Below are 17,643 nucleotides of genomic sequence, written 5' to 3' on the forward strand. Positions count from 1 at the left end.
TCCAGAACATCAGGATGGAGAGAGAACACTGAACCAGATGTAAAGAGGCAGATTAAGCAACCCAATCAAGGAGGTCTCCTTACCAATGTCTTTCATTGTGAGCCGCCTCCTCTGCTTCAACACAGGCTGTGTGGCTTCAACAGAGCCAGGTGGGAAGGTGATGTCCCGCCGAATCATAGGGGGCTGCACAGGAGCAGGTGCTATGTGCGAGGCGGGTACTGGGGGCCCTGCCTTCTGCATCTTCATCCCAGAGTGCAGGAATGGAGACTTGCTCGGAGAGGTGCGGTTCTCCATTGGCCGGGGCAGGGGAGCGGGGCTGGATACCTGAGGAATGTGATTCTGCATGCTTGGTGGGGGCTGGTAGTTGGCTGGAGGGGGCCTTGTCATGGGGGGCACGGGGGCAGAAGGACCATAGGGGGGCTGGCGTGTGCCATGGGAAGGCCACGGGCCTTCATGGTTGGCCCTCTGATCCGTGTGCAGCATTTCATCTGTTCGGTTCACGCCATGATAGGCGGGGCCCTGCGGGGCCGAGCCCGTGCTCTGCCTGTTGGCGTAGTTGTAGGTCATGTCATTGCGCCCCTGCCACATGGTGCCTTGCTGGGCAACCTCAGCCGATGCCTGTATGGGGCCGCCCATCATCTGCGGTGGCATGTTCTGCTGGGCATTGGAGCCAGGGGGTGCTGAGACACGGTCCCGGCCAAACTGGAATGGAAACTGGTTCTGGGGGCCGCCTGCTGGTCGGCGCTCAGTAGCAGCGGCGGCAGTGGCAGGATAGGCGTTTCCGTACTGGTTGTACACGTCCTGCTGAGGGGGAGGCTGAGCAGATTGCTGCTGGTTGGCAGGCGGGGGCTGGGCGGGGGGCAGCTGCTGCTGCTGGGGCTGCCCCTGCCCTGCGCTGTACGGCACGCTGTACATCTCCCCTTCGTGCCGCTTGGCAGGAGGGCCGTAGGTGCCATCCATCGGCCGCTTGTAATTCTAAGACGGGGACAGAAGCAGAGAGAAAGTTAACACTCTGCATTCGGGGACGCAAGACCACAGCTGCTAAGATGAGACACCAGACACGTGCTGGGCTTACTTCTGGCCCTCTAGGAGAGGGGACACAGACTCCACGGGAACAAAGGAGTCACCTTTACGAGTTAATCTTTTGAAGCTCCTTCTGAAAGCAAGAATCATTCTCTATTCCCTCTGGCTCTCCCTTGCTCTAAGCAGAAAAATGTAGAAAGGTTCAAAAATCAAAATACAAAATACCCTAACCCTCGTGGAGCACTGGAGATGGGCCTGGACCCCAAACAGGGGAAGAAGAGACTGAAGGCTTGGCTCTTCACACAAAACTGGCTGTCGGGGTGGGAGAAGAACGCCAAGGAATCTAAAGGGACTCCTCAACTCGGCCTGCTGACAAGGAACCTGTGGGTCAGCCCACCCACTGCCCTCCTCACCTGCTGCTGCTGATACACTGTGGTCTGCTGGCTGGGGAAGGGGCTGCCGGAAGGGGTGCCTTGAGCGGAGAACTGATTGCCATAGGAATCATGTCTGTGGGCAGGAGAGAAGTGGACGATCAGGGTGGGAGTGGGGAAGCCTGAATCACAGCAGCATGGCGACCAGGCTTTACTCACCGCTGCTGCTGCTGCTGCTGCTGCGGCGGGTAACGGCTGGGAGAATACATCCCCGAGTCTGGGTTGGAAGGCATGAGATTCGGCTGCGGGGCCCCAGTGCCCATGTTTCCCTCGGGTCCTATGCCAGGCTCCGTCCTAAACAAAATCGGAAGAGCAGGTTGAGTCCATGATAGCTGTGGGGTGTTGGGGTGGGACGGGGTGGGGGTAGGGGGACATGCTTACCTCACTCTGTCATAAGGACCTCCATAGGGATAGTGCTGTCGCGGTCCCATTGCCACATTTCCCAGCCCAGGGCCGGCAGCTCGACTGTAGGGGTCCCCCATCCCGCCATTGGGGCCCTGACCTGAGGACATGAAGGGATCGTTCCCCGGAGCTGAGAGGGAAAGGGAAGGCAGTAAGTAAACTGGTGGGTCAGTGGGCCGAGCAACCTCTGCCTCGCCTGCCCCAAAGACCCAGACCCTCTTCAGAGTTCAGGTTTGTTCCAACTGTTTTCCTGACCGGTTTGAAACAGAGATCTAGAAAGGCCCCAACTAGCAAAGAACATGTACTTGTAAAGGATGATGCGTGAGCCCAGGGAGAAGAGGACAAGAAAGGAGGATGAAGGGGATGGCGTGACGAGCAACAAGAACCTTAAGCCACTCCAACGCTCCCATGCCCTGGCCCTGCCCTCAATGACAGAAGGCCAACAGCAGTTGGTCACCTTTCCTCATGCTGCCGTAAGGATCCTTATTTGGCTCATAGGACATGCGCCCCATCATGTCGGAGGTATTCATACTGGGCTGGTACCCAGGGTTTGGAGTCATGGAATTCCGCTTCTGGAATGTGGGGTCACTTCCATCAGGAAAGGCATCCTGGATCCCGACCGAATTGCTCCTACTCAAGAGTGAAGGGAGCCAATTAGACCCTAAATAAAGCAATTCCTCCAATAACGCAGGTCACATGGGAGTCACTGGTTGGAGAAGCAGGGTCACACCCTGGTTTGCACAGGACCTCGTGCACCCTGTCCAGGCCCCCCAGGCCGCCTGGCCCCCCAGGCCGCCTGGCCCTGCTCCTGGCCTTACCTCATGCCTGGTAAGGGAGGGATCTGGCTGTGCGGTGTGGATGCTGGAGTTGGTGGCTTCAGGTCTCCTCCTTCTGCCATGGAGCTGCTGGTTGACTGAGGTGTCTGTGGCCCCTGCATCGACCCTGATCCCGCTGTGGACAATGATACAGGATGAGCAGGAAAGCTCTCGTAGAAACACACAAACGCCCTAGGATCTCTTTGAAGAGGAACACTAAAAAGGCTAGAACTAGGGTTCTTTAAAACCTAAATCACCCTTCTCAGCAGGAGATCTGCAAGGCCAGTAAAAAAGAAGGGAATTTCAGGGCTCCATCTCTTCTCGCTGCTGTTCACGTTTGGAGACCATTAATTAGCATGCTGGTGATGACGTGAGTCTCTGTCAAGATTCCCAACTCCTTTTCTTTACTTTCCCAAGGACCCTGTCTAACCTATTATACGTTGTAATGCTGGTACACAAGCTGCCAGGGCCTTAAGAGGCCCTGGAAAGCTGGGTTGGCGAGGTTCCCTCTTACTCCAAACCTGCAGAGCACTGTAGGAACCTAGGAACTCCTATTCTCAAGCATCTAACCCAATGTCACCAGCAGTTCGAATGTTCCCCAAAGCTGATGAGCACAGTACCAGTAATTAACGCTTCCATTAGTTACCATTCTCAGCAGCAGATACCCCGCGGCTTGGGCCTCCCCAGCTGATGAGTCATCTCAGGCACTGCTTACACCCTCGGAGGTCAAGCCCAGGGCACATGTGTTCACACCCACCTTATAGGAGCCCTGGCCTTCCTCCCTCACCGTGCCTGTCCAGACCCCATCCTCCTCTCAGAAAGGAGGGTGGGCAGAGGCGCTCCCGGCAGAGTGCTCCATTCATATTCCCACCCCACGCCCTCCTTCCCATTTCCTTCCCATTCACTGCCATCTCAACTCCCTGGGGAATTCAGGGCTCTAGTCTGAGCAGCATTCTAAGGCGCTGACATCAGTGGGCCAAGGCTCCCAGATGGCCTGCCTCACTGCTATTTGTCAGATTTCCCGACTTGTTCAGTGTCCCTCCCACTCACTAGTTTACAAACATTTGGCAAGGCGCCAGGTGCACAATGAAAATTTAAACTTAAGGGTTGCTGCAAACTACCTCCCAAGGGAGGTGCCACTGCCCGCTCTTCAGCCTGCCAACCTGTTATGCTCAGTCACAGGACAGGACAGAGCACACATCCCAGGCGGCGGCCACTGGTGAATGAGGAGCCTAGGCCCTGGAATGCTACCCCTGCAGGGTGAGCCTTGGTGAGGCTGCTCACCCCATCCTTACCAGGCGAGGGAGGCTGGATCTTGGGCTGGGACTTCTTCGAATCAGCAGCTGCAAAGATGTCTGGGGGAGGGTCTTCTCCCCGTTCGATCTTGCACTCAAAGGCATAGAGACACTGGATGTACTGTTTTTTCAAGGAGCTGGCAGCACTGCTTGAGGTGCCGACATTGAGGTTGGTCGCAAGTTCCCGCCACTTCTTGTTCTTGTTGACCTGTACAACCAACCACAAGAGTCGGGGTGCATCTTCCATCTGGCCTTCCTGCCCACATATCCCGAACCCCATCAGGCGACTGACCAGGCATTCATCTTGTAAAAGCACAGTTCTCAGTTAACCACAGAAGTTACCCTTGCTTGGTGGATAGTACACAGCCAACATGAAACCCATGGCTTCCCTCTACCCTCAGCAGATCACTGCAACTGTCAGACAGCGCTTATTCAAAACAGGGCGAACTCTACATCACTATTAGTCAGAGATCAGAATTCAGAAGGTATGTGCTTTGCGTTACACAAGTGTACTGCTGAAAAACGATGTGCAAAGCACCATCAGATCCAAATCATATTTTACATGCACTGATAAAAACTAACATTTTATAAAATGGAGATGTGTGGCAATATCAACAACCACCCTGCCTGACTTACTTTGTCAAACTGGGGGTTTTCATATCTGATTTTTTTTTTCCTCTCAGTGTGGGGCTTCTTGCAAATTTGACATTCTTGTGTCCCTGCTCCCGCATCTCAGTGACGTATGACTGCAAGCCCCTTGCCCTCAGCAGTCACTGTCCTGACTGTCCAGGAGATGCTTTAGGCCCCATGACTTCTTTTTTACCTTCCCAGGGACCAGTCTAGAGCTCTGCTTCCTTTCCTCAGCTTCAGAACACACTGTCTCCCACCCCTACAATCAGTCTGTCTGCTTTAGCCAGGCAGGATTCCTTCTTCACGTATTTGTTTTTTGACTGCGCTGCACAACATGCAGGATCTTAGTTCCCCAACCAGGGCACGATCCTGTGTCCCTTGCAGTGGCAGGATCTAACCACTGGACCACCAGGGAATTCCCCTTGAGGTATTCTTATATTTATTCATCCACCATGTGATAAGCCTGTCTCTCAAGGGCTACAAACACCAACTTTCCAGTCCCAATCCACAGGGAATTCAAATGTTTTGACACCTGCTGATATGGTACCTATGACACCAGAGACAAGAGTGATAAGGAAGCAAAGGAAGGAACAGTTTAGATGGAGGGGAAATGACCAGGAACACTTCCTATAGCAGGCAATGTCTGAGCTGAGACTTGGAAGGCTGGAGGTGGCATTGGTAGGGTATATTCCAGACCCTTTCCCATCTTCATGCCATCAGGGCTAGTCAACTGGAACAGCTCCTCCCTTGACCCAGACCCTGTTAATCCTTCAGAAGAGCTCAGGACTCATCTTTTGCCTTCTTGGAGCCTTCACAAACTAACTCATAACACCACTCTGTCTTCTCTGAACTGTCTTTAGAGTTCAATCGCATCACAGCATCTAAAAGGCTGGCAACCTTTTGGAAACTGGAAGTCAGACCCCTGGGCTTTGGGATTCCCTCTATACCTCATTTTAGGTCCGGTGAATCCAGAAGCCCATGCAATAAAAAAGTATGCCAAACCTAACCCAATGCCCATTTTCTCTACACGCAGGAGTGCCCTGACTATGAGAACTCAACACCAGGGAGAAGGGCAGCAATGAACCCAGGGTCACCTCAGAAGCCTGCTGGGGCTCTGCTTCCCACGCTGGTTATGTGGCAGTGTGCACGTGTCTTGTTTTATTTTGTTTTCCTTTCGTGAGGGAGGGGAATAAAGCCTGAGGGAGAAGGAATTCATAACTGACTGTTGGTTGGCTTCATTCCAATCATTTTCTCTTCTGCTGGTGACAGCTGTTTTCCTCTTCTGATTTAGAAGATTTGGAGTCCACCCCTTCCCACTATGCATCCCCCTGAGCTCAGCTGCACATTCAGATCCAACAGCAAGCTCCTGGTATGATGACTACAGGACATACATAGGAAGAAAGTTTGCAAGGCACGATGGGCTGTCTGCCAGGACTGCCTCACCTGTTTGACTCTCGGGCTGAGTATAAAATAAAGATTTAAGCTATCAGGGCAGGCGCAAGGCTCAGGGTGGTATTCAGTTCGGGTTTCCAGTGGAGATTAATCCATTCATTTAAGTCTCCCATACAGAGTAACTGAACACAATTTCCTACCTACTACTTCCTTCATAAACTATTTCTACTTAATAGCTCCTGAAGTCCCATCTCCACTGGGAAGCTTTCTATTCTGGCTTCCCTTGTACCATCCTGCAGACCAATTTACGTGGCACAAATCTTGCTCCAAGTTTCGTTTGATTATTATCTCCAGCTTTCAAGAGTCTAGCAGGATACACACTGTCCCTACATTACAAATAAGAAAAATGAAGGCTCAGAGTGGTTATACTTCTTGATTAAGGTCACTCAGGTTGTAAGTGGCTAAGAAAGAATTCAAAACCAGACCCCTCTCTGAATCTTGCCCTTGTCTGTCTCATACTCCAAACTGCCTGCCATGGAATCAGAATGCTCATAGACTTGCCCCGATTTGCAACTCAGGGGGACTCTGGGAACATGTGAAATAATGCTAATACTTCACGCTACCCATGGAGACCTCAGCCTCCTCCTGCGGCCTTGTCTTCTGGAAGGCCTGGGCTCCCTGGCCTGTCAGTATGTGACTCAGAGAGCAGGGGAGGGTGATGTGCCTGTGGGAGGCATGGCACCAGTGAGGCCACTGAGTACCTACAGAAAGGCTTGTTGAAACCACAGGGGGAGCCAAGTGCCAGGCACTCACCTGAGTCAATCCACCAATTTCCTTCACAGACACATAGAGGCGGTACAGGTCCAGAGGTTTCCTACCCACAGCAGGCAGATTTGTCATGCCCATGGCCTTCTCCTCCGTGAAGGCCAGATAACGGTCCACCCACATCTTCCTCTCAGGCTCACCACCCAGCTCATACAACTTGGTGATCTTCTCATTGGTTGTAGTAGAAGAACTGGATTTCTGGAAGGGGCAGGTCAAGATTCATAGGAACTGGTCAGATTCAAAGCCTATGCTAGGGGTCTCAGAAGCCCCTTGATTAGGGCAGTAGTAAAGCTTCTCATTCTGGGGTGGTCACTCACATCTGCCCTGCCTTCACAAAAACCAAAAGGGAGCTAGACCTTCCTGTAAAGAAAGCAAGCTAACCCTGCCTATACATTAGGTATTGAGTGCTGTGCCAGAGGCCTTTACACATTAGGTATTACAAATCATCCTTCTCTTAAAAGGTTAAGGCAGCAGGCACCAAGGAGGCCACGCCTAAGATCTCCTAGTGTTTCAGTAGCAGGACTGAGAGTCAAACCCTTGTCCACCTGACATCAGTGTCACTGATACACCCACACCATTACCCAGGAGCCTGGACACGCTTTAACAGACGTTTCAGAGAACTCAAGAAACTCAAAAATATGACCTTGAGACAATAGACTAAAATGAAAAGGAACTTTTCCTCCTCTCAAGAAAGGAAGGGTTCTGCTTGAATGGCTTTGGATGACTATCCAAGACATGAGGATGACTAAAAGGGTCTGGAAGCCAGAGGTGAACGTCCACAAGAGGTGGCAGTTATGATTGTTATTTCCCCTACTTTATAAGGTAGGGAAAATGAGGTATGACAAAGGGCAGAAATATTTTAAATGACTCAAATACTGAGCAGATCCCCAGAATGCCACACAGCCCAACAGAGAGCACACCCAGGACCAACCTGAGAGAGGTCAAGGACCCAAAGCCCACCTGCCTCTTCTCCCCCTTTATGGAACATAGGGCACCAACCAATCCTGCTGTTCTGAGTCCAGGAAGGTCCAGGAAGACAACAACCAGTCACCCATGACATACGTCATCTATCAGTGCATAAGGACAGGGGTCACAGTTTCAGAGAGTACAGCGTAGAGAATTCTACTCTGCCAGTCTGGCATTTCCTCCGTATCAGAGAGCCATGAGAAAACACTGTGTTATTTACATTAGGACCCCTTGGGCTAACTCAAACCTAATTCAATGAACGATTATCCTGGGACCCTTCATGGTTAAGAAGAGGTAACAGCAGCCTTTGCCAAGATTATCTAGTCAGTGTCATATAAAAGGCTGGAGGTCTAATCACCCTCTCTTCTTTTTCCTTCCTATCACTGAAAGGATGGGACAGAAAGTTGAGGAGTCAAGATATAAGCCATTACCTTGGATTTAGATTCTGTCTTGGGTGTCCCATCTGCCTTGTTGTTCATTTTGGAGGCTGGAGTTAACTTGACATCCCCAAGACCCATCATCTCTGGACTGGCTGCCATTCCTACAAAAGGAGAGAAAAGTCCGATGGGTTTGTGACACAAAGACCGTTCTGGAAGAAATCCCTGGGGTGAGCAATGCCTATGACTTACCTGCTGAATTGTTGGCCATGGTTCCACCCATGGGATATGGGGGTCCCTGAGGGTTGATCATGCCAGCCATACTATTAATCCCCTGTCCATAGGGAGGTCCAGTTCCCATTATGCCCCCTTGATTCATATTGGGGTAGCCGGGTGGCCTAAGGAAGAAGATGCAGAGTGTGAGAGACAAGAGTTAGAGACACTAAGCTTTCAAATTAGGACTTGAGATAAACAGGGCTGTGTGAGCCAAGATCACCTAGTTAGGCTTACAAGGGAAAGTCTTATGGGTCCCACAAACTATATCCACGCCATAGATATTCTTATTTTCTACCACCCACAGAAAGTTCTAAGAGGGTTTAAGCTCCCAAAAGGAAATCATCGCTCAATTTTAAAGGATGCACTCCTTGAAGAATGGAGTCTAACTATGTCTCTTAAATACTACTTCCCTTTAAGGCATCTCCAAAGTCAAGCTGTGTTTCCATTTAGGGGCCCTCGCTATGGCAAAAGGCCTAGACTAAATGCTCAGTTTTATTACTCTGTCATGTCACCCCAACCAAACTTGCAACATAGCACCTGGAGGGGCTGTGCATTTTTAACTATGCCTCAAAAAAAAAACCAAACCTTAGTTTTATTTATTTTTTTAGCCACACTGCACAGCTTGTGGGATCGCAGTTCCCTGACCAGGTATTAAACTTGAGCCATGGCAGTGAGAGCCAGAATCCCAACCACTAGGCCAACAGGGAACACCCCTTTGTATTCTTCCTTGATGGGCCTACTGCAAACTTTGTGTTTCTATCATCCTAAAGTACTACCAAACCCACCTCTCTTTATTCAGTTACCCTGGTCTCCCTTTGTTCACCAACATCCCAGTTAAGAGTCACTTTAAGAACTGTCAGCATCAACAATGGGGTACACAGACAGAGCCTTCAGAAACAGTAGAATCACAGTCACTGAAGCCAGTGGCCAAGGAAGAGATGAATGTTGGAGTCACAAACCAAATCACACGAGCCGTCTGCACTTTTGCACCAGAGTCAAATACAAAGGACCACACAGAAGAGTAAGAGAGATGGCAAACCACAACCTCACCATCCTCCATTTCCCACGCCACAGACCCAAATCATGTGCATCATTAAAAACATTTTTGGAAACCAAGGAGCTGGATTGGCAGAAGAAATAAACTCTGAAGACCTATTTTACTAATCAAAGGAACGTATACTTTATACATTTCTTTACATATGATGTCCGATACCAATCTGAGATGCTTACAAGTCAGCACTTCTGCTCTTTTTCACTGTAAAGAAACCTGGTTTTCTAAAGAGCTCTCAATAAAATGCCTATTTACCAAGACAACATGGTTTAGGTCCAGAAGTATCTCCACGACCTAAATGACTCTGCAGTTAGATTAAATGCTTGCTTCCCAATTACATGAAACGCTCTCCTTGCACTACCGTCCCCCTTCACTTCCCAGGCCTTACCTGTTTTGGATAGAGTTGGCAGCAACATGCATGGCGACAGCAGTTTCTTGAGTTTTCCGGTTCATGCCCCCGGGAGGGGGACACATCCCTGACCCAACCTGAGGTGGCATATTGGCCATGTTAGGGCCGTAAGGCCGGTTGCCCATGGAGGCGTGACTCATCCTCCCGGGAGGGAGTGTGCCATAAGGTGGGATGCCAGGCTGCCCATGCATCTGACCTCCAGCACCCATAGGGTTCATGCTTCCAGCCATGCCTGCACTGGGGTAGTTAGCATTGGGCAAGGCATTATAGTTTGGCTGCCTGGGGTAGCCTCCTGGGAGGGGAAGGAGAGAAGATGCAGAGACTTGGTTAGTGACTCACTGGCAACTCATTAATAATGCTCAACTCTAAAACTCTAAAGACATAAACAATGGGAATCATTCAATATTTGGTCTGGAAAGAGACCAATTTCATGGTCTCTTTAAAAAAAGAACAACAAAACCTCATAGTCCATTAAAAAAAAAGTAAGGAGGGTGTGGCAGGAGTGTATAAAGCCAGGCCTCAGTTGCCCCTCATCTTAAAGACAGCACAGCACAGGGCAAGGCTGGCTGGCAGGCAAGGTTGGCTAGGCTGCTAAGCCAGGTCCTTCAACTCCCAGAATTCTTCCCTTTCTACATACTCATCTTCCATGCTCTGCCTAAGAAATTCAGCTTGAGATCCATCTAGGGCTGATTCTGAGCAAAGATCTATTCCATTGGGACTAATTTACTAAAAAATAAAAATTAATAACCAGTAATTACCACTTACTAAGTGTCTGTGCTCTGTCTTGGGCTAAATTACCTTATCCCCACTTTATAGATGAAACAGAGGCTCAGAGAGATTCAAGGACTTTCCCATGATGGCAGCCCTGCTCTACTTTAAGGCCTGGCCTGGGTAGATTTAAGGCAAACGTAGTTCTATTCTTATAACCCAGATAGCAGCGTATCAACCAAGGAACTCTTTTCTAGTCTCACCCCATGTACTCCTACCCGGGCCGTATACTCACCCTGTGGGCCGTACTGACTCCCCTGGGGACCGTAGCTCCCCATGGAGTTCTGCTGGTAGGAGCCCATGCCTGTGTGCATCTGTCCTCCGGAAGGCTGACGTGGAGATAAGGCTGACCCGGGCTGGGGGGAGCTGTACTGGGGCATCTGGGGGTTCCTCTGCATGTAACCTATTTGTGGATAGTGTCCACATAGTTATTATCTCAGTACCATGGGAACGAATGCTCTCCCTTATCCTAGGACTTCACCATCTACATTTTCTTTAGCAAATACTTACATGAAGTCTCTTATTTGTTGTATAATTATGTGTTATTTTAGGCACCCTCAAAAGTGACACAGTCATTAACCCAGGGCATACCAACTGTTTCTACTAAATGGAGGTTTGGGGGAAAAAAAAAAAAAGGCAATGACCCTGCCCCAAATCCCTGATAAATGCTGTAGGATTTACAGGGTAAAGATCTGATGCTGAGTATTTAGTATTTGCTGACCAAATAGGGCACAATGGAGGGGTAATCCATCAAAACACATGACCAACAAAAATGGCTGTGGGGAGATGTAATTCTGGAGCCACCAAGATGGCCAAGCCCATCCTAACTTCACAACCTGCTGCTGAGATTGTCCTAAGCCTCATGGTCATATAGTTCTCCAAAAGCTGTTGCAGAGACAATCAACCGAAGGTCTGCCTCTGCCCTCCACCCCTCTCCCTTGAAGCCCAGGCTCTCACCTCGATCTTGGGCAATGCTTGATTGGTTCATAGAAGGATGCATGATGCTGTCCGACTGGCCACTGGGTGGCCGAGGTGGCATCTGGTTGCCTGCTCCAGAGAGAAAGAAATAAGCCAGTCACGGCTACACCTGGAAATCCTAGTCAGCAGGTTAAGTTCGAAGTAGAAATGGCCTCTGGGAAGGCCAAGAACCTCCCAGGATCCCATACACTGGATGATCCAGCAAAGGGGCTCCCATCTCCTTTCTTCAAACGCTGAAGGGAATCTCTCAGCCAGTGGAAGGCTGGGACTCCCTAATATCATGCGGGGGTCACGGCAGTTCTCCTTCCCTTTCCCCAGAGGCCAGCACTTGATGGTACCTGGCACTGCAGCAGGCGAGAGTGGTCCTGAGCGAGACTGGGCAACACTGGCAGGAGAGCCAACTGGGGACGGGGAGGGGCCTCGGATGCCAGGCAGGTGAGGGGAGGTGTGGGGAGAGAAAGGAGACTGAGCTGGGTTACTCTGCTCCCCTTGGCTGCTGGAAATCCCTGATGTGCTCACTCCAGGGCTCAGAGCTCCTTCTGTCCCCATGGGGAGATCATCTATTGAACCAGACAGATCCTGGAACATATACACAAGGATATGGATTAGCAATTTTGAGGCAGAAAGATTCTTTGTTCAACAATCCTATTACATGATTAATATTTTCCTTAAACAGCCAAGTAAATACACGGCACACATTTATGTACTCATGATACTAGAGCTTACATACAGCCAACCCTCTATTAAGGGCTAGATACAGAATAGTTTAGACTCTGCAGCCCATACAGTCTGTGTCACAACCGTTCAACTCAGGCCATCAGAGTACATACAAAAGTAGTCACAGACAATTCGTAAACAAATGGATGTGATTGTGCCCTAGCAAAATATTATTTATAAAAACAAGTAGCCAGCCCACAAGCTATTGTTTGCTGACCCCTGGTCTATCCACCAGAGGCAGATTGAGTACTTTCATCTTCTTTCCCAGCCCCAACTTCTATAGTCATAAGAGAGCAGCTCTTTCAGGGAGCCTTTAGTTCTCTTCCAACCGGGAAACTTACAACACTGCCAGCATGGCACCAGGAGCTATAAGAAAATGTTAACAAGTTTGGGCAACATTCACAGATCCCCTCTGCATCAGATTATTATAACCTACATTTACCAAGAACTCACTCCAAGTTGCCATACTTTAAAACATAAGGGGTAGGAGGTAAGAAAGGGATATATTACACAGACAATTCCTTAACTGCCAAGAAGGCCTGGGACTACATTCCTAACACCTGGCCAATAACAGGGATGAACAAATGTTTGCCAACTGAACAAACCAAGTTTTTTTTTTTTTTAGTTTTATGTTTCAGTGAGAACTTGGTGTTTATTTGGGGGTTGTGCTTAGGGATTATGTCTTGAATTAAACTGTAAAGAGTTCACTCTTACAAAGTTGATGCTACGTCAGTAAACCCCAAGGTCAGCAATTAGGACCTCAATATGAAAAAATACTCGGAAAAAGAAAAAAATAAATAAATAAAAGAGGGACTTCCCCAGCAGTTCAGTGGTTAAGATTCCATACTTCCACAAAAGGGGGCATGGGTTTGATCCTTGGTCAGGGAACCAAGATCCTGCATGCCATGTGGCCCGGCCAAAAAAGAAAAAGGAAGATATTCACCCCAGGAAATGTATCCCCACCCCAGCCCAATTTCACTCTCTGGCAACACCACAGGCTCAACATCATACATTAACTTCAAGCCGGGAACTAACTATACCTTGAAGAAAAGGATGAGAGCTTTGGGAACAGGCTCAGGTCTAAGAAAACCCTAAGACTCAAATGGTTAAGAAAAGAGTTCTCTTAAAGAGACACATCTGAAGAGGAAAAGAATCCAACATGGCCTGATTTGAGCCTATTCCTATTCCCACAACAAGCTCACCTTGGAAAGTTGAGTTCGAGGGGATTCTGCCCCTAGAGTCAGACACTAACACTGGATATCAAAGAGTACCTCTTAAGCTCTCCCCAAGTGTCCAGGTTGCTTGGATCTTTTGCAAACCAGTTGGTTACTTTACTAGGTTGGGAGTATTTCTGCTGAGTTTTGTGGGAACAAAGCTTGCCTTGAAAGCAAGGCAGGCAGGTAGGTGTACATTTGTGTCTGTGTTCGGCTCTCAGGGTTAACTGAGATTTCAGAAAATGCTAGCTTTTCTATAAGAAGCAGACCCAGTACACCATAGCATGCTTTAAAAATGCAAGTAGAATTAGTCCCAGCATGGAAGAGAACTCAAGAAGCCCTCCTCTAGGTAACACCAAAGGGCCTCTTTCTTTTCAAAGGACTAAAGCACCTGGAGTTCTAAAGAGCCTTGGGTTCATCCCAACAGAGGATTCCTTCCACGTTGAGGGCTAGGCTGTCCCAGGACACCTGGCTTCTGAACCAAGAAGGGTAAACCCAAAGTGGCAGCAAGATGACAAGAGAAGCCAACTGTGTCGGCCAGAAAAGGCCTCGAAAGCCACTTGTTAAGCCCTGGTCTCTAACAGAAACCACAGTGCAGTGCTCTGTTTTAGGGGCCACGAGCTTCCCTCGCATTCCTTCCTACTGTCTCCATTCCTTACCAAACCACCAGCTTCTAGGAATAAGAGCTACTTGCTTAGAGGAAAAAGAAATCAGTCTATTTTGGAACGGAACAAGAATCAGTGGTCCAGCCATAAGACAAGAACTCTTCCAATGGCCTTGAAAAATTGTTTTAAACATTTCTGTCTTTCATTAAACAAGTAAAACATGACCATTTTCATGGTAAAAATAGCTCAGATAGTACAAGTGAACTCAAAGTCCCCCTCTGCTCTCTTTTGGCTGCCTTCCATAGAGGCACCCCTATTCCATTCGGTGTATATCCTTGGAGACCTGAGGAACTGAGGAGGGGAAAAAAAGAAAGGATGTTCAACATCACTAATTGTCAGGGAAAAGGAATCCAAACCATAATGAGCCTCACGTCTACTAGGATGGCTATTGACAAAAAGTAGAAAGAAACCCATTTTGGCAAGGATGTGGAAAAAAGGGAACCCTTAGGCACTGTTGGTGGGAATATAAGCTGGTATAGCCACTACAGAAAACAGTACGGACGTTCTTAAAAAAAATGAAAAAAAGAAAAAAAGAACTACCAAGTGATCCAGCTATTTCACTTCTGGATATTTATCCTAAGTAAACCAAAGCAATAACCTGAAAAGATACATATACTACCATGTGCATTGCAACATTATTTCCAACAGCCAAAGCAGGAAAGCAACCTAACCCCATTGACAGATGAATGAATAAAGAAAATGTGGCGTGTACACACACAGGAATATTCAGTCATAAAAAAGAATGAAGTCTTGCCATCTGTGACCACATGGATGGACCTCGGGGGCATTATGCTAAGTGAAAGAAGTCAGAGAAAGATAAGTACCATATGATATTACTTACATGTGGAATCTAAAACAAAACAAAGCCAGCTCACATTGGTTGGCTGCCAGAGGGGGAAGGAGAAATGAGAAGGGAGTCAACAGTACTAACTTCCAGTTATAAAATAAATAAGCCAAGGGGGTGTGATGTACAGCATGGTGACTAGAGGTAATAAGACTGTATGTCTGACATCTTTCAAAAGTTCTCATCACAAGGAAAAACATTCTGCAACTATAGGTTAGTTAGCCAGTGGTGTCCGACTCTTTGCGATCCCACAGACTACAGCTCTTCAGTCCATGGCATTTTCCAGGCAGGAATACTGGAATGAGTAGCCATTCCCTTCTCCAGAGGATCTTCCCAACCCATGGATCGAACCTGGGTCTCCGGCATTACAGGCAGATTCTTTACCGTCTGGGCCACCAGGAAGCCCCTGTAAACTTCACAGATGATGTTAACTAGACTCGCTGCAGTACTCGTTCTGCAGTATACGCATATACTGAATCGTGTTATGCACCTGAAACTAGTATCATGTTGTAAGTCAACTGTATCTCAATAAACAAAAATAAAAGGAAAAAACCCTACCAGCTCACCGACCACTGCTACAAGGTCAGAGTAAAGCCTGCAAATGCTCCTTCAGTTACAGAGTGTGGTATAAATCAGGCTCTCCAGAGACACACAGGCGAATGTCCTAGTCCAGCTGAGGGATCCCAGGGGCCTAGAGGCCTGTGGTGGCAATGTGGCGGCTTCCTTCACAGAGGCACTCTGAGGAGAGCTGTCAGTTTTGGTAAAGTGCCCTGAGGCTCCTCTGGAGAAAAAGTACTAAATAAACCACTTGTCAACAGCAGCCCACGTGGACTGGAATGCCTGGGCAGAGAATAACAGTAGGGAAAGAATCAGCATTAATCTTCTTATCTCTCTCATTTGATTGGTATGAGGCCAGTCCCTCAAAACTACCCTTTTCATCAGATGGCAACTGGTCGGAGGAGGGGTTGATTAAAAAAAGAAATGTTTTAAGAATCAGAATGTTGGATTCCCCTGGTGGCATAGGGATGAGAATCCGCCGGCCGATGCAGGGGACATGGGTTCGATCCCTGGTCCAGGAAGATTCCACATGCCGCAGAGCAACTAAGCCCAAGCACCACAGCTACTGAGCCCACACGCTAGAGCCCGTGCTCTGCAGCAAGAGAAGTCACTGTAATGAGAAGCCTGCACACCGCAACTAGAGACAGCCCACGCATAGTAACAAAGACCCAGTGCAACCAAAATAAATAAACTGAAACAAACAAACAAACAAACAAAAAACTAGAATGTTAGCACAGGAAAGAACTGAGCATTTATATTAACATTGAGCATCTATGATGCTTCGGACATTTTATGGAAATGGAAGTGTTAGTCACTCAGTCATGTCTGACTCTGACTCTTTGTGACCCCATGGACTGTAGCCCACCAGGCTCCTCTGTCCATGGAAATCTCCAGCCAAGAATACTGGAGTGGGAGGCCATTCCCTCCTCCAGGGGATCTTCCCCATCCAGGGATCAAACTCGGGTCTCTCCTGCATTGCAGGCAGATTCTTTACCACCTGAGCCACGCAATGGAGTTCCTTAATTTTCCACAATTCTCAGATGTAGGTTCTAGTACCACTAATATGTTAAACAGGAGTAAGTTGATGCTCCGAGAGACTAGGTTACATGCCCAAGCCACCCACCAAGTAAGTGACAGAAATTAAGACTTTGAACCCAGATCTGCTGAACCCCAAAGCCTGTGTTCTCTCTCTCTCCATTATGTTGTGATGCCATAAAGACTGAGGAAAAAGCATCACAACCTTGAGTTAGGAGACTAAAGCTCTTGGTACTATCAGCTGTGACCTTGGTCAAGCTAGCAACAAGCTAGGCTTCAGTTCTGTCACTTAAAACGACAAGATGACTGGACAAATCTGAGTCTGTAATGCCCCTGGGGCATTTGCAAGAAACTCTACTGGCACCACATGGTCAGGGCCATATGGAAAATGCAATACCAGCAGCAGTACCCTGGAATAAGAAACACAACAACACGCGGCAGTATAAGATGTAAGACACACCCATCAGTCCCAGCAGCTAATCACAGGAGAAGTTTTTATTGGGAAATGAGAGGGAGAGGTAAAGGCGGAAGACTCCAAAAAAGGGCTCCCCGCTCCATCTACATGGACACTGCTCTAAACTCTGTGTCCTTTTATTGCACAGGACACACCTCTGCTTTCTACCCTACAAAAAGCCAGTTTTTCAGGTCTTTTGTTCCACAAAAAGCCGGATGTCTGGTCGTTGAGTCAGACTTCAATATGCCTAACGAGTTCGACTTTCTACAACACTTAGCACACAAAGTCCAAACAATCCAAGCCCCTGTTCGCTCTTTCTGCTGGGGCCACCTTTTAGCATTTCAGGACCCTGGGTCTCAGTTCTCCCAAGTCCACCCAACAGGTGCCCTCTAGGAGGACTGCTGAAAGAACTACAGCAATGCCCTGTAAGTGGAACGATCTCTTTTCCCAGCTCTGTTTTCCTCCAAGCACAATCCTGCTGAGAGACAGGAGGTGAGGATCAACCCACTCAGTGCCCT

The 17,643-nt window shown here is 48.5% G+C and overlaps 1 protein-coding gene across 3 annotated transcripts in view; it reads right to left on the reverse strand.

Annotated features, from left to right (window-relative positions):
* The window catches only part of ARID1A (AT-rich interaction domain 1A), a 68,943-nt gene that overhangs the window by 5,211 nt on the left and 46,089 nt on the right, over positions 1-17,643 (reverse strand). Inside the window, exons 5-18 of one of the 3 annotated variants that reach the window (XM_069574911.1) lie at positions 11,977-12,217; positions 11,618-11,707; positions 10,896-11,063; positions 9,872-10,184; positions 8,409-8,554; positions 8,211-8,320; positions 6,802-7,011; positions 3,967-4,174; positions 2,675-2,807; positions 2,314-2,486; positions 1,836-1,986; positions 1,614-1,748; positions 1,437-1,530; positions 84-975 (exon numbers count right to left, since the gene is read on the reverse strand). In XM_069574911.1, the coding sequence (XP_069431012.1) occupies positions 84-975; positions 1,437-1,530; positions 1,614-1,748; positions 1,836-1,986; positions 2,314-2,486; positions 2,675-2,807; positions 3,967-4,174; positions 6,802-7,011; positions 8,211-8,320; positions 8,409-8,554; positions 9,872-10,184; positions 10,896-11,063; positions 11,618-11,707; positions 11,977-12,217 (3,064 nt within the window). Of the gene's footprint in view, positions 1-83; positions 976-1,436; positions 1,531-1,613; positions 1,749-1,835; positions 1,987-2,313; positions 2,490-2,674; positions 2,808-3,966; positions 4,175-6,801; positions 7,012-8,210; positions 8,321-8,408; positions 8,555-9,871; positions 10,185-10,895; positions 11,064-11,617; positions 11,708-11,976; positions 12,218-17,643 lie in introns of all 3 variants that reach the window. The other 2 variants (XM_069574910.1, XM_069574913.1) reach the window with 2 other exon arrangements.

This window comes from Ovis canadensis, chromosome 2 (assembly GCF_042477335.2).
Source record: "Ovis canadensis isolate MfBH-ARS-UI-01 breed Bighorn chromosome 2, ARS-UI_OviCan_v2, whole genome shotgun sequence".
Classification (NCBI taxonomy): domain Eukaryota; kingdom Metazoa; phylum Chordata; class Mammalia; order Artiodactyla; family Bovidae; genus Ovis; species Ovis canadensis.